The sequence below is a fragment of the Nyctereutes procyonoides genome, unplaced genomic scaffold, assembly GCF_905146905.1.
Source record: "Nyctereutes procyonoides isolate TBG_1078 unplaced genomic scaffold, NYPRO_anot_genome, whole genome shotgun sequence".
NCBI classification, from domain to species: Eukaryota; Metazoa; Chordata; class Mammalia; order Carnivora; family Canidae; genus Nyctereutes; species Nyctereutes procyonoides.
In genome coordinates, this window is record NW_026575144.1 from 14,019,407 (window position 1) to 14,036,091 (window position 16,685).

A 16,685-nucleotide genomic window follows, 5' to 3' on the forward strand; every position below is an offset into this window, starting at 1 on the left:
TTCATCAGTATTCAAAAAACAACTTAAGTTCAAAGGCAGGGGAATATTCTGAAGGTGTAATTCAAGGGTACAGATAATGCTCAAAAAAACGAGGCTCTGGCACAATACTGACAAACTCTCCTCGCTGTCTAACTTTCTGAAGGGAGAGAAGAGGCAAAGAAGTGACAGATTCTTGGTCATGGCAGCCTCTGTCACATTTGCAGAGCAAGGTTAGTGAGCCCTGTGGCATCAGGACTAGAATCGGATGTACTGCTGGGAACTTGTGGCTTTTCATATGGATGGAGGTGGATGGATGGACAGATGGACCCTGAAACAGACACAGATGAGTAAGTCTGCTCAGCAGACATAGCTGGGAAACCGAGAGAGAATAGTTAAGCAAATGTGGTAACAAGTTAACATCGGGGGAACGTGGACAAGAGTTACGTGGGAATTCTCTGTATTATCCTTCCAGATGTTTCTAAGTTAAAATAAAATTTTTTCAAAAAAGGGGAAAAAAGGTGTAGAATGTTGGTTAGCCAAAGTCACTACCATTTCCAAGAGAGCAGGAGTCAGAGCAAGGGGAAGAAAGTCAGCTCAGCGAGACATACTCTCCATAAGCCCAAGAGTAGAAGGGTTCAAGGTCAGAAAGACAACAGAAAACAAAAAGAGAAGAATACTTGGTACAACTCACAAAAGAGCAAAAAGAACAAACACAGAAGGGTTTCAATAAGAATAAGAAAAAGTTGAATGTCTATTCAGCACCATGTGTGATGTACCAAATATATGGAACAGCCTGGTCATATTTCACAAACGTTCGATTTCTATATCAAGAACATATTACTACATGGCTGCTAGATAACACAATGTTTGCTTACCTGATGTACAGAGAGCTTTCTGAAAGTGCATCCATTAGTGGTCCAATGATAAACTAAAACAAACAAAAATGTAATTAATAAAAAGTTTCGGCTGCAACTTTGAAAAGTTGGCTGCCCTGGCTGCATATCCCAACAGGGCTGCAGACGAGCTGTTCTGAGCAAAGCTGATCTCTTACACTGTAGGCTAATTCAAGGCTTATTCTGGAGGGTACTTTAATTCCGCCACCACAACAAAATAGGTACAGAATTTTCCCACCTGATAAAGACTTAGAAGAAAGATCACACAGGACCAGAAAGGAAGAAAGGAGCCCAAAGGAGAAATACATGGTGGAAAATAAGCATAGTTACAAAGGAAAAGCAAGAGAAATACTCAAAAGAAAATGTAAACCCCTGTGCCTGGGAAATAAAATGGGAAAAAAATGGTATCTTCAAAAATATTAAAAGACATTGGGTCAAAAAAGCAAGTGTGTAAGAAGTGCAGGAAGGACAGGAGAAGGTGGAAAATGATACATATCAAACCATGACAGCATGTGATCAATCAGGAGGGTTACTAGGTTTACTAGAGGGTATGTACCCTCTAAGTGAGGGAAAATACTATACCCTACATGATCATGTGACTCATCAGCGCTACAGGATCACAGCTACAATTATTCAGTCTCTCCTTTGTGTGATTTCTGACAAATGGAAGTATAGATGCTAATGTAGCTCAAAAGGCAATCTCTGCTTAGTATCACAGCTAACAATAGTTCACTGGCTCAGAATGGGGGAGAAGTATCACTAAACAGCAATAATTCAAAGATTCGGAATGGTGAAAATAGCATCATTAGGCAAATCTATAAAATATCACTTGCTATGAGAGAGCCTTTGTATATTTTTTTGAAGATTACATGATGATGCAGCAAATGTCTTTACCTCTCATCTCCTAACAAAGAGAGCAAGGGGGAAGAAAAAGGCTGTCATTACCTCAGAAAACTCTGGTGAAAATGGAAGAATCTTTGTTTCATACAGCTCCAAAAAATGGATAACACCTTCTTTGGTCAGGATTTTATTTTCACTTTCAAACATTCTTTTATAAATACACATGTGCCAGGATGGGTGAAACAGCCAACATCCTGTGGAAATAAATGTCTGATGTTGACACTGATTCTCACACTCTTGCTCTACATAGACTATAGTCTCATAAATCAACACAGTTACACACAAACACGCTAACTTCGTTAGAACGTATAGTGAATTTATAAATCCATCCAAGGGTGTTCACTGAGAAACCACATTCAGGCATTTCACTTAGAAAGACTCCAAGCAAGCATCTGTCTGCCTTTGGCTCAGGGTGTAATCCCGGATTCCCAGGATCGAGTCTTTCCCCGAGCTCCCTGCATGGAGCCTGTTTCTCCTCCTTCTGCCTGTGTCTCTGCCTCTCTTTCTGTGTCTCTCATGAAGAAAAGGAAAAAGAAAGAAAGAAAGACTGCAAGCAACTTTACTGAGAACACAGCACACAGAAGTTAACTATTACCCCATGCACACAGGTTGGAGCTTCAGGTTTGGAGTGATTTCAAACAATCCTTGTCACCCTACTTCAATCCACTTCTCCCATAGAAATCTGAAACTGTCACTCCTCTACTTAAAACCCTTGATGGCTTCTCATACTCTTGAAAGAAAATCTGAATGAGTCATGAGGCAACCCTGACAATAATGCCAACATTACCCCACCCTCCCATGGCCCCCACCTGCGCCACCCTGGTCCTCCGGGGCCTCTGCCTCACTGAGCTGTTCCCCCCTCAGGGCTTTTGTACTCTCTGCCATCTCAATTCTGAGCTCCGATGTTATCCCTGAGGTGGGCCTCTCTCCAGTACGCCCCCCCACCCCAATGTATATTCCATTTCAGTCCCTTGTTTGGTACCTTCATACAATTTATCATTACAGCTTTTTCTTTTCATGGAAAAGAGCCAAAACTTAAATGAAAAATAGTTCATCTGTCTCGCCACTTTATCCCTAGCACTTAGCATATACTGGATGCTAAATGAATTTCTAAATGAGTCAAAAAAAAAAAAAAACAACTAAAAAATGGAATAAACCTGCACCTTGGAGATATTTGTTAATTCTTTTGAAATATCTTTTAATTCTTCTAGAAAAAACTTATTCAGTATTTTTAACTCGTGACATTCTAGATATGAACTAGTCCATTATTTGTCATTTATGCCAAGATGCTTGCTTGTTCAACGCTTTGGCAATGGTAATTTTTCCACACCTGTCATTGCTATTTGATTTGGTTTGCCAAGGGCTGTGGGCAAAACGTGGTAATAAGAGAATTATTTTAATAGTAAATGCATAAGTGAAGTCACAATAGGATTCAATTAAATTCTAGCCCCAGGTGACTATAGATTCTCACGGTCTGTGAAAAATCCCAGTCTATCAGAAACAACCACAGCACTCGACTGGATAAAGCTCAACTCCTAAGGGGTCGAACTATTAAAGTTGTAATTATCTGGAGTAAGCACTAAAATCCATTTACCCAGGTTAATTCTCACGGGTAAACACAATAATGTAGCAGCTGATCATTTATACGCATGCGAAACACGGTCAGCCTGCATTTAGCTATTTTGCTAATACAAACTTAATCTCATAAAATAATTTTAGGAACCTCCAGTTTTTTTCTATTCCTCCTAAGAAGCTCTCGAAACACAATACTGATTAAAGGCTTAAAAACCATACCTAAAATCATATCATGGCATTTCCTATGAAGTCCAAGATACAGAATAACCGAAACCCCCAAAAAGTAACTAACAATGAAGCAGATACAGAGAATGAGAATGGAAAGCAGTTAAAATATATAATACCAAAGAACCACTATTAAAAATGTAGAATATATCATCATTAAAACATTCCTAAAGAGCTCTTATCTCTTGAGGGTGTATACTCAAATAATGACAGATAACATGATATGCTGTTGGGGGGTGACCGTCATGGTCCATGGTAGGAGAGGCAACAAAGGACCAAGGCACAGGCTGGTCACATGCCGGTCACTGCTGAACTGGATGGTGGGATAAGTTTACAGAATTAACCATACTGCTAAACTCCGCAGCCATTTAAAGGTATGTTCTAAAAGACTATTTGAGGACATAGGTAAATGCATCTGGACACACTGCAAAGTAAGACACAACGTTATGAACAATAAATCCAGAAGGCATGTGTCTGGAATGTTAACAGTTGTTCTCTTGGTGGGAGCAGATGCACGTTTTCTGTTTTACACTTTGATAGTTTTTCCAAATTCTCTATAATGAATGGTGGTTAGTTATAATATCAAGGGGGGAAAAGAAAACTATAAATGTTACAAAAATCAAAATAAAAGTAACCATTACCATCTTCCTCTGACACTGCATATTCAAACAGACTCTTCAGCTTCGGTAAAACTGGCTTTATAACATGGATCTGAAAAAAAAAAAAAAAAAAACCCTATGAAATAAAGACTCACCTTTAAAAATTAAGATGAACTTTAAAACTTTAAATACCAAGACAAAACTTAGTTTCATCTATTATACAACAGTAGTCCTTCTGTTTTCTCCCCACATAAAAACTGTGCAGAAGGTGCCTGATTCTTCCAGTTTTTATATCACATAAATTCCAGTATATGAGACTCAGTGTGGCAAAGCTAATAAATACAACCTAGGATGTAGTGACAGGAATGTCTCATTTGTAGAGTGAGTATCATAAATCATGTCATGTAATCCTCAACTGTCTTGGGGAATACGCAGGGCTGATAATACCACCAGCTTACAAAGAAGGCAAAAAAAAAATACTCTCTTGAGTTCCTCAAGTGATGTTCAAGGTCACACGTGTAGACTATTGTAGATAAATGTAGGTAAATTAGAGTTTCTAAATAAATTACAGGGGTCCTAGGTATCCACTGATTAAGGAAAACCATAAAAGTGTATCTGAATTTGGAAATGCTTTCTCTGTTCCTCATGTATATTTAGCACATGAGCAATTATTTTGGTCCACAAACAAAGCTTGGTGCTCACTTGGGGTGATACCTAACAATGAGGACACAGATGGCCAGCCCCCCACAAGTCTGCTGCTGACACACCAGGGGGCCTGCACCACCACAGGTTCTCCAGGAGTGATCCCAGAGCAGCAGGGGCATCCCTGGGAACTTGTAAAACACATGAATTCTCAGGCCTCACCCCCAGATCTACGGAATCAGAAACTCTGGGGACCAGACAAGCAATCTGTACTTTAATGAGCCATCTGGGTAATTCTAAGGAATGTTAAAGTTTGAGAACCACTGTACTAAGGTGAGGTCATCTTAGGAGATTCCGCTCAATTTAAAAATTCTGTAAAAGTTAATTCAAAGGTAACTGAAAAAGATTTTTCAAGTTTCCACTTGCAGGACCAGGTACACAGATCTAAGAACTAAAACAGGAAGGAAGGTAGGCAGGCCAGCTACAAAATTAAAGGGCAATTATTTACTTAACTTTACCACAAATTGCTTAAGTAACATTTTCCTAAGTCTGTATTTCTTTGGAGATTATTCATAATGCTGAGAAAGTACAAACTAACACTTCAGAACTCAAAGTCAAGACTAAAACTCTTTGAGTGGCAATTGAAGTCAATTAAAAAGTATGCTTTAATTTCCTGAGTTAACATTCAGATTTAAATTGCATTTATGCCAGAAAACAAAGTACACATATCTCCTATTATTCTTTACTCAAACTGGTCTTTCTGCATTGCTTTTACAAATGTTTGAAAAAAAAAAAATCAACACTGCATCGACATAGGATTCGTTAAAATATGAAAACGCTTACCTGATTTCCTTCTAGAGTTTCCATAATTAGAATATAGTTTTCCCAAAACTTTAGAAGCTCATCCTTTTTCTTCTCAGACCACCAAAACAGACTTGGGCCTGATGTGGTTTAAAAAGGAAAATTAGTTACTCCTTTTGTAGATTTGATAAGTTTCTTAATGACAGTCATTTTTAAAATAATCCCACTACTACCAAATATTGTATTCTCTAACAATGGAGGGTGTCCCTGTATCAAAGTCTAGATAGGAGGCTTGGGATAATAAGAATCTCCAAAAGTTTGGTTTTGTTTTCTTTTAATTAAGATTACTGTTTTAGAGCTTTTGGTAGGAGTCATGGATTTGAACACATAAAACCCTATTTTCTCTCCCTCAGAACCTCATTATAACAGTCAAGGATTTTTCGAAGGCAAAAACCCAGAAGAATGGAGATAAAGGGAGCACACAACAGTAGTGAAACTTAGTTTGAAAATCAGAGAAAAACCAAGCAGTCTCAAGTAAAGTGAATATAAAGCGGCAAATGGTAAGCCAAGAAAAAAAACTGATTTACACTTGAACATCTTCCCATACCTAAGGAACTGGCAGCAAAAGCTACTCTGTAAAGTAGAGGTGAAAAGCAAGGCTAAACTTAAGGGAGTTTTGTTCCGTGTGTTTAAGAAACAGACCCTCTGTGCCCTTTCTGGTGCTCAGACTAAGGAAAAAGCCTGGAATTTATTTTCTGGAGAAGGTAAAGTGGTAGGTCTCTGGATTCAGATGCATCAGACCCTACTAGGGTTGGGAGTAAGTGAACATGTGTGCTCCCAGGGTGCCAAGACCCCCTTCTACCTGCCCCTTCCACCATGTGAGCCCCTCAGGTGCCAGAATGCTCACCAGGCCCTCACTACACGGCAGGAGCCTAGAAGGTCTCCATGGAATCTGGCCAGCCCAAGAGGAAAGACATGAAAATACCGCCACCGGAGATTACCCAATCTGGAGTGGCCAGATCAGCTTGCAGTGAAGTTCACGGTTGGCAAGCACCACGTACATGTTCTGAGCTTTAAACTTGATTTGGGTTCCTTATTCTTTTTTTTTTTTTAATTAAAGGTTTATGTATTAGAGACAGAGGGAGGGAGAGCTCGTGAGCAAGCTGGCGGAGGGGCAGAGGGAGAGAAATCCTTAAGCCAACTCCTGCCAAGCGTGGAGCCCAAAGCAGGGCTTGAACCCTTGACCCTGAGATCATGACCTGAGCTGAAACGAAGTTGAAGCAACCCAGGCACCGCACTGTTTCCTTATTCTTAAATATAAACAGGTATCTAAGGATCATGAGCTGTCTGGGGAAACATCTACATTGAAGATCAAGACCAAAACAAAAAGAGGAAATCTGGAGAGAACAAAACTATGCAGGAGGAAGAAAACCTCACGCTGTCTTAAGAACAGGATACTACTAATAAGGGGACTTTGTAAGAACAAAAAAGATCTCATGAGAATAAAAATTTGATAGTAAAACCCAGAAACTCAGAGAAACAAATGGAAATAAAGTTGACAGAGTTACCCAGGAAATAGAACCAAGAGACAAAATCCTAGGAAACAGGACAGAAGACATGTTTTGATAACCAGTCCAGGGGCTTCAATATCCAACAAGAGAACAGAATGCAGAGAGGAAGGGAGGAGAGAAAGTAATTCAGGAAAAGTTCCCAGAACCAAAGAACATGACTTCCAAATTGACTAGATCCACCACGTGCCCAGCACAAGATGAAAACTGACCAGCACCAAAACTGTGAAATTTCAGAATGATGAGGCACAGTCCCCACTAACTTCCATGGAAAAGAAAGAGAGCACATATAAACAAGCACAATTCGGAACGGCTTCAGATAGCTCAGAGCAACACTTCAGATAGCTTCAGAAGCTCGAGCTACAAAGACAATAGATCACTGCCTTCAAAATTTTGAACGGAAACATTTTCCAAGCTAGAATAATATACCCCATTGAACCATAAATCAAATGTGATGGGAAAACAAAGGCATTTAGACATGCTTGGTCTCAGCTTCCACTTAGGATAGAGGAAGCTACAGAAGAATATTCGTGCCATACTAACAGAGAAAAGGCTGGATAATACACATAATCCTAAACCCCTGAGACTGCAATGCCATCAGGGGATCGGAACTCCAAAGGACAGGAAAACTCTCTCCAAGAATAGACAGGACACGTGAACTGAATCTACCTCTGGCCAAGCGCAGGAAGAAGAGGTGATTACCAAAAAGTAGTTTTAAAAAGACAATGAGGGCCACCTGGGTGGCACAGTTAAGTGTCAGTCTCTTGGTTTCAGTTCAGGTCATGCTCCCAGGGTCGCGGAATCATGTTGGGCTTTGTACTCAGCAGGGAGTCCGCTCTCTCTCTCTAAATACGTAAAATCCTTTTTTTTTAAAAAAAGGGATAGGGCAGCCCGGGTGGCTCAGCAGTTTAGCGCCTGCCTTCAGCCCAGGGCATGATCCTGGAGACCTGGGATTGAGTCCCACATCAGGCTCCCTGCATGGAGCCTGCTTCTCTCTCTGCGTGTCTCTCATGAATAAATAAATAAAATCTTTAAAAAAAGGGGGGGGGGTAAAAAAGACAATGAACATTTGATGAGTTTTTCAAGGCTGGGTGTGGGCTAGTTTGACAGCTGAGAACCCTGGGAACCCCAAGGGAGTCTGCAACCACTCACCAGTTTGTCTCCTTGGGCATTCCCCAGGTACTCTAAGAAAGACTGTGGGAAAAGCAAGAGACTTTGGAGCACAGGTATATAGGCCCGCCTAGGTTTGAGAGGACAACAGGTCTAAACCCATCCCAGCCCTACAGGAGTACAGGTGGTGGTCAACTACTAAAGCCTATCTGCATCCAGGACCCTCCTCCAACAGGAGACCAAAGCTGTCTGCCCCTGGAGGAAACCCTGCCACATCCCCCACGCCTGTCCCAGTCCTGACACAGGCAAAACCTGGCTGCCCTAGGGGATGAAGAGAAAACCTGCTTCCCCAACCCCATACTGGCATGGAGGAAACCCTCCATGCCTGGAGTCCTGCACTGATACAAAGCTGGTCGGCTGCTGTGGGGGGAGGGCAGGAAACCAGAAGTCAAGGTCCCCAACACAGATAGAAGCAGAATGCAGCCACCACAGGAGGGGCTGAGAGAATCCTACACCCTTCCCTAAGTAGGGCAGAGTGGCAGAGGTTATCTGCCACTGAGGAGAGAGCAGAGATGGCAAAAAGGCTAGAACCCTGAGTTTCAGGCAAATGGGGCCTAAGAAGAGGCTGGAATGGAAGAAATGAAAAGATCCCCTCACCTTCACCCTCCATCTCAAGCCTTGCACTAAGGAGTAGACATCAGCGGTCTACCCGCCAAGGGAAGGACCAAAGAAAGCATGAAGCAAACCCCATCTGTGGTATTAGCAGCAACAACTTCAGAAAAACAAGAACAGTGAGAAAAACCTTTAGGGATTCCTGGCTTCACATTAAACACAAGGTAGCGACACCCCACAACCATACCAGTAAAAAGATCCAAATACAACTTCCCCATAAACTAGTGTGACCCAACCCCCAACACTAACAGTCTCACAGAAGAGGAAGAGCACCCATCTCTAGGAATAAATAGCTACTTCACTCTACTGAAAAGAGCGATCCCACTGCCCAGAGATAAAAGGAAAAACAAAACCAAACTTAGAGACGGCCCACATAGAAGACTTATACATGACAACGATTCACATGTTAAAGGATCTAGTGGAAAAGGTAGACAACCTATAGGAAGAGATAGGGAATGGAATTAAATGTCAGAGGGAAATAAAAAAATAAAAATGTACCAGGGGTGCCAGCATGGTTCGGTTGGCTAAGGGTCTGGCTCTTGGTTTCGGCTCAGATCATGATCTCAGGGTCCGGGGATCAAGCCCCCGGCCAGGTTCTGTGCTCAGCGCAGAGTCAGCCTATCCCTCTCCCTCCCCTAGCTCATACTCTCTCACTCTCTCTAGAACAAATAATCTTTAAAAACATATCAGACACAAAGGATCCTTTGACGGATTTATCAAACATGCTCTGATCAAAATTATCTCTGGAAGATGCCTACATCAAAACGAGTGCATAACCCAAAAAAAGGGGAAAATACGAATTTCAGGAAACAAAAATTCCAAGTGAAGGCAGACCTAAGAACGGCAGCTGCACACCAGGCTGAGCTTTCAAGAGACTTCTTCATGAAAGTGATCTGGCTTGTACAAGGGAGATTCAGGCAACTAGCTAACACTTTGAAGCCGAACTAGTGATATAGAGAGAACCAAACAAACAATTTTTTAAATGACATTATTCCAGGAAAACCTTGCAGGAAGGAAAAAAGATAATCACAATTCACTTCATAGATGATCTGTGAACAGCATTATCAGTCATAATTTTGTAAATGTTGAAATCACATTAAACCAAAGTGTAACTATTGCAAATGATTTTGATGTGTCCAGATTATTGGAAGACACAGAGTTAAGTATCAAAATAATCAGCTAAAAGAGGTACAAGTGGTTCCTCTCTGAGGGAGGAATCCGGCCGTGGCCAGGGAGCAAAAACTATTGCGTATCTTTAAAACTGCAGAATGACTCTCTAAAATAAATGACTTTAATTTTGGTAATTTAAAAAGTGTTCTCCAGTGAAAACTCTTTGTTGGATGATCAGGGACTTGTGGACTGTCAAAAATATTTACAGTCTAACATTTCAGACAAACATGAAAATCTACTCACAACTTCAACCAAACAAAAATCAGCTAAGTTGAAAAAGTCGAAATCTTCTATCTATTGGGACAATTTTGAATCAATCTGTTTTGGTCTTGGATGACTCAAAAAGATGACTGAAGCAGGCTTTCACACAATTCCGTGAACAAACCAACCAACAGTAAGTACCAAACTGAAGGGAGTCATTTCTAGTTCAGCCACTTGTGTAATAAAGGAGTAGGAAGCATAGTCTCAAAAGGTAAAAAAAAAAAAAAAATTCCGACTCATCCTATTAATTAAATCAACAGCGAAAATATCCTCAGAAGGTCCACTTAAGGACCATACACTTAATAAACTGTGGCTGCCTCTCAGCAAGAGAATTGCCAAGGTTAACTTCCAAAGAACGTGATGATTTCTAGGGCAGAATTCTAACATTCAAGACTCAGTGTTCAGTACAGGTAAATAATCTTCCTTTCAATCTGACGGATGCTAACCCTTCCTTCCTACTAGGGTGGGCCTACCACGAGGTGCGCAAATTTGGGCTGCAAAATCCTGCCCGGGGGCTCAGTCATGTTCCTGATCATTCCCCGGGGGGCAGGGTTCCGCCCTGCTCCGGGTCCGAAAGGTCAGGAAATGCTGACGGTCCTCGGCTGCAGGGATTTGGGTCACCGGGCGCACAGCCTCCGGGCGAGGCTCCCAAGGGTTCCGGGGAAGACGCAGCAGGCGGGCACGGAGGCTGGAAGCAGGACCCCGCACCCGCACCCGCACCCGCACCCCAGAAAACCAAGCGGGGCTGGCGGGAGCAAAGAGGCAAGTACCGGTTCCTTCCTGGGGCCCGCAGGTGCAGGGGGCCCCCAGCTCCGCCGACACCTCCACCGCCCGCTGCAGGAGGTAGCGCGCGCGCCTGCGCGTCAGGGCGTCCTGGGCCTGGGCCAGCCCCGCCTGCACCGTCCTCCAGAAGCGCCCGCAGCGCCGCGCGTCCGGGCCCTCCTCGCGCGCGCGCGGACCGCGGCCGGCGCCGGGCTCGGGCAGCAGCCTCTCGGCCAGGGCGCTCAGCACCAGCAGCTGCGGCCCGACGCGGCCCGGCCCCGAGGGCGCCCCGGCCGCGACCAGCCCGCCCCAGACGGCCCGCAGCGCCGCCCCGCCGCACTGGCCCAGCGCCGGCAGCAGCCGCCCGGCCGCCAGCGCCGCCGCGTCCTCCGCGCGCCCGGCCCCGGCCCCGGCCCCGGCCCCGGCCCCGTCCACGCCCAGCGCCAGGCCCAGGGCGGCCCGCGCCACCCGCTCCAGCAGCGGCGCGTCCTCGCGGGGCCGCAGGCAGGGCCCGACGGCCGCCAGCACCTCCACGGCCGCCTCGGCGCCGGGCGCGGGGCCCGCGGCCAGCAGGTCGCGCAGCGCCTCCTCCGCCAGCGTGGCCGCCAGCTGCGGGCCCCCGGCGAGGCGGGCGCAGGAGCGCAGGGCGGCGCCCGCAGCCCTCAGCACGCGCCGGCGGTCGGGGCCGCCCCCGGGGCGCCCGCGCAGGCCCCGCAGCAGCGGCACCAGGTACCCCGCCGCCACCTCGCGCGCCGCCTCCGGGAGCGGCCCCGCGCCCCCGCCGCCGCCGCCGCCCCCGCCCGCGCCGCCGCCGCCCCCGCCGCCGCGCGCCGCCTCGTCCTCCAGCCGCTGCAGCAGAAAGCGCAGCGTCTCCACGCGCTCCGCGGACGCCTCCCCGCGGCACAGCGCCGCGAGCAGCGCCCGGGGGTCCCGGCTCTGCGACAGCAGCGCGTCGGCGAGGACACACTCCATTTGCCGCGCGCGCCGCCGACACCGGGCGCCCACACGAGGGGCGGGCGAGGGCGAGGGCGAGGGCGAGGGCGTGCGCGTGCGCGTGCGCGGCCGGCCGGGGCGCGCGTCTGCAGGGAGGGGGCCTGCCGCCGGCCCAGCGCGGGCCCCGCCCGCTGCCCGATCCGCCTGGCCCCGCCCTCACTAGCCTTTAGGAGGCCGGAGGCCCCTGTTGAACGTCGCTGTAGGTGGTGCGTCAGCTCCCGCCGCTCCCTGCTTCCCTGGGGGTTGGCCTGCCCCGCACCCTAGGCCAAGCCTCTGTGCCGCGCGAACGCGGGCCCTGGGCGCACCCGAGTGCCCTTCACAGCCACCCAGCCGCTTATTTTCACCAAGGCGCAGGCTGGCGCCACCCACAAAGATGTTGACACGGTGGGTCTGAGATGGTTAGGGACACGTGCGGCGCTGAAAAGCTCTTTAGCTATGTTTCGGGGACAGGGCTGGGAAGAAGAGGCGCACCCCTGCCTTTGCCAGTGCCCAAACTGTAGCATGCACATGTTTCTTTCTGCACAGTGCTCGTGTTCTGTGCGATCTCAAAAATTGTCCATCTATGTCTTTCCTGTGTTTATGACAGCATCTACTGCTACGTACAAGAACAAGGCCTCACATTAGCATGACCCTAACTGGTTTGACTCCTGGCTTAGTCCCAGGCAAACTGAATCTGTGAGTTGGGTTTCCTTTGCCTTCTAACCATAAAGATCTCTCCGGTAGTCAATGGAGAAGACACTATCCCACCTTCGAAGAGCCTGACGTGTAATAGACATAATTGGTGAGGTGTAATTTAAAGTTATCTAAAATTAAGGTTATTTTATATCATTTAAAGTCGTTTTTCTAGTTTTGATTTTGTGTAATTGAAAGTTATTTAAATTTAAAATTACCGGACATCTTAGATGCAAGATTTTTTCCCCCTCTTTCAGTCATTCAGTTTTTCATTGACAGAATGCACAAATGGTTCTATTGTAAACCCACTCGCAATAGGTCAATAAATATCAATTGCCTTCAACATATAATATGCCAGTAAATAACCAGTGTCCCTCAACATCCATTTTTCATATACCTATCAAACAAAAATGGACAAAACTCTCAGAGCGACACCAAATGAAGACAAGAAAATGGAGACCTCTGAAAAGTTATTCGTTGTATCACACAGATACCTCTTCACGCCCATTAGAATGGCTGAATTTTTCAAAATTGAAAAGAGCCAAGGATGTGGGACAATTGAAACTTGCATATATTACTGATGGGTGTGTAAATGGCACAGTCACTTTAGAATGCTGTTTCTGGGATCCCTGGGTGGCGCAGCGGTTTGGAGCCTGCCTTTGGCCCAGGGCGCTATCCTGGAGACCCGGGATCGAGTCCCACGTCGGGCTCCCGGTGCATGGAGCCTGCTTCTCCCTCTGCCTGTGTCTCTGCCTCTCTCTCTCTCTGTGACTATCATAAATAAATAAAAATTCAAAAAAATTATAAAAAAAAAGAATGCTGTTTCTGATGAAGTTAAAGTGCACCTGCTTTATAACTTGGTAGTTCCACTCCTAGATATTTGCCTAAAATAAACGAAAACATACTCCCAACAAAAATGCTTGCGCAGGAATGTTTTTGCCGACATTAGTCATTAAAACCAAATGTTCATTACCACCTAAATGTCCATCGATGGAGGAATAGATAAATTGTGATCCACTCCTATGATAACGCTTGCTATTCAGCAATAGAAAATGAATTACTCATCCAGGCAACTACATGGATAAGTCGCAAAAACATTATGTTCAACCAAAGAAGCCAGAGAACGAAGTTTACGTACTGCATGATTCCATGTATATGTGAAATTCAAGAAAAGACGAAAATATTTTGGGTAGAAATAAGAATGGTAGTTGCCTATAGAGAATAGAGTTTAAAACAGGACACAAAGGAACTTTCTGAGGTAATGGAAATATTTTATCTTGATGAGGATGTAGGTTTCACACTTGTCAAAACTCCTGGAAATGAAAGCTTGGGATCTCTGCATTTCACTGCGTGTAAGCTTTGCCTTAGTTTTTAAAAATGACTCATTAGGGAATCCCTGGGTGGCGCAGTGGTTTGGCGCCTGCCTTTGGCCCAGGGCGCGATCCTGGAGGCCCGGGATCGAGTCCCACGTCGGGCTCCCGGTGCATGGAGCCTGCTTCTCCGTCTGCCCGTGTCTCTGCCTCTCTCTCTCTCACTGTGTGCCTATCATAAATAAATAAACATTTAAAAAAATAATAAAAAAATAAAAATGACTCATTAAAAACATGCTCATGCATTGGCCCGTGTATTCATCCCGTTACCTACAGGATAAAGCCCAACTCTGGAGCATGCACTGAAGGCTTCTCGGCATCTGGTGAAAGCCAGCCAGCCAGCCTTGTTATAATTCCCCCTACTCGGCCTGGTGTTCCAGCCACATGGAACTCCTCCCGATTCTCACATGCTTGCACTTCTCTGCAGGAATATCTCCCACAGCCACCGCTTCACCGGCTCACCAAGGTGGGCGAGTAGTCTCCTAACCACAAAAGCTGCCTTTTCTGTCCTTATACTTGACAGTTAAGGATTTCCTTTTCCTAAAGCACAAAATGTCTTCCCTCTGCTTCTCATTACGTAGCTTCTTCCTATTGTCTTATTTTCCCGACGTTCCCAGCTGTTTCTTCTCCACCTCTTTGGAGGAAGACTCCTCTTCCTCTTCCTAACCTGTTTCCAGAGTTATATCTTCAGACCTCTGTTCTTCTCACTTTATAAATTCTCCCTGAATAGCTTCATTAAAACTGTAGATTGGGCTACCATTTACATGCTAATGATGGGGAGGAAAATCTGCATCTCCTGCCCTGATCTCTCTCCTGAGCTCCAAACCTGTCTACCCAACTGCCTACCAGACATCTCCATTGGCATACCACTCAGGGCATCGGTCTCAGTTTACACTTTTACAAACGTGAGTCCATATCCTCATTCCCCCAACATCCTTACTTCTTCCCACTAAGGGGAATGCCTGTATTCACTCAGTTGCCCAAGTCAAAACCCTGAGAGCCCATAGGCTTCTCACTCCCTTCCTTGATTCTCACATACATCACTCCTCAAATCTATCCATGAATCTTTCTAAAATTCTAGTGTCCCTCCATCCCCAACTAATACCTTAGTTTTTGACTGTTCTCTTTTCTTACTAAGATAACAGCAATGATCTCCTGCCTGAGTCACTCTCCACTCCAATATACACTCCCTGTTGCTACCAGGGTGATCTTCTTAAAATCAAACACCGACCCTCAGAATAATGTTTCAATTTTTTAGCATGACATCCAAGATGTCTTATGAGGTGACCCCCGCTGGTTTCTCCAGCCCTATCTCCACATGTCCAATATACACCAGAATTTTTGAAGTCCCTAAAACATGCCATGTGCTTTCACTTTGTCCTTTCAAGAGCCCTTCCATCATCTGGAAAGCCCTTACCTCTACTCCACCTGACTAGACACAGTTCCTTTCAAGACACTGTTCAGGGCAGCCTGGGTAGCTCAGGGGTTTAGCGCTGCCTTCAGCCCAGGGCCTGATCCTGGTAACTTGGGATCGAGTCCCACGTCGGGCTCCCTGCATGGAGCCTGCTTCTCTCTCTGCCTGTGTCTCTGCCTCTCTCTCTCTCTCTCTGTGTGTGTGTGTGTGTGTGTGTGTGTGTCTCCTCTCTCTCTCTGTCTCTCATGAATAAATAAAATCTTAAAAAGAAAAAAGACACTGTTCAAATGTTGTCTCTATGCAAAGTCATTTCTTAATATCTCTCACCACCAACACCCACCCCCACTTAAGTTAGGTAACTCTCTTCTAAATTCCCCAAACATCCTAGCATCCTAGCATATCACTAACACTGCATTTGTCATGCTATGATGTAATTGCAGGTTTACTTTTTTTACCTGCCTCCCCACCATGAACAATTTGAGGACTGGAGGTGACGGGGAGGAGGTGTGGAGTTATGTCTTTAATCACACTAATCCCAGCACTTACACCTCTAGCTCTATCATCCTCAAGAAATGCTATTGAGGGACACCAGTGGCTCAGTTGGTTAAGTATCCAACTCTTGATTTTGGCTCAGGTCATGATATCACAGTCGTGAGATCAAGCCCCAAATTGGGCTCCAAGCTGGAGTGGAGAGTCTGCTTAAGATTCTCTCTCTCTCTCTTCTCTCTCTCTCTCTTCCCCTCCCTGCCCCACTAGAGCTCTCACTCTCTCTCTCTAATAAATAAATCTTAAAAAAAGAATAAAAGCAATGCTTATTGACTGACCATCTCTAATTCCTCCATGAAGACCCAAATTACAAGGCATCTCCAGGAAGCCACTCACTCCCAAAGCCCTGAATCATACTGGCTTCTACTTCTGTAGTCTCTAAACCTTCAGTTGTAATAAGAATAGTGGCTAACAGTTACCCATCATACTTACTATAAAGAAGACGTGGTAATATTTTTCTATATGCATTTTTACATTTGACCCTCAAAACAATTCATAAATGAAGTGCTATTATTATTCTCATTTTACAGAAG

General features: G+C 45.3%; 1 protein-coding gene across 3 annotated transcripts in view; it reads right to left on the reverse strand.

Moving 5' to 3' along the window:
- Window positions 1-12,193, reverse strand: part of TARBP1 (TAR (HIV-1) RNA binding protein 1) — an 82,492-nt gene extending 70,299 nt beyond the window's left edge. For 2 of the 3 annotated variants that reach the window (XR_008662303.1, XR_008662302.1), the window contains exons 1-5: window positions 11,166-12,193; window positions 5,657-5,754; window positions 4,214-4,283; window positions 1,818-1,966; window positions 855-907 (exon numbers count right to left, since the gene is read on the reverse strand). Coding sequence is in view for 1 of the 3 variants with exons in the window: in XM_055308762.1 (XP_055164737.1) it covers window positions 855-907; window positions 1,818-1,966; window positions 4,214-4,283; window positions 5,657-5,754; window positions 11,166-12,129 (1,334 nt within the window). In the remaining 2 variants the exon portion in view is untranslated. The remainder of the gene's footprint in view (window positions 1-854; window positions 908-1,817; window positions 1,967-4,213; window positions 4,284-5,656; window positions 5,755-11,165) is intronic. The other variant, XM_055308762.1, reaches the window with a different exon arrangement.
- Between the last annotated feature and the right edge of the window lie 4,492 nt (window positions 12,194-16,685).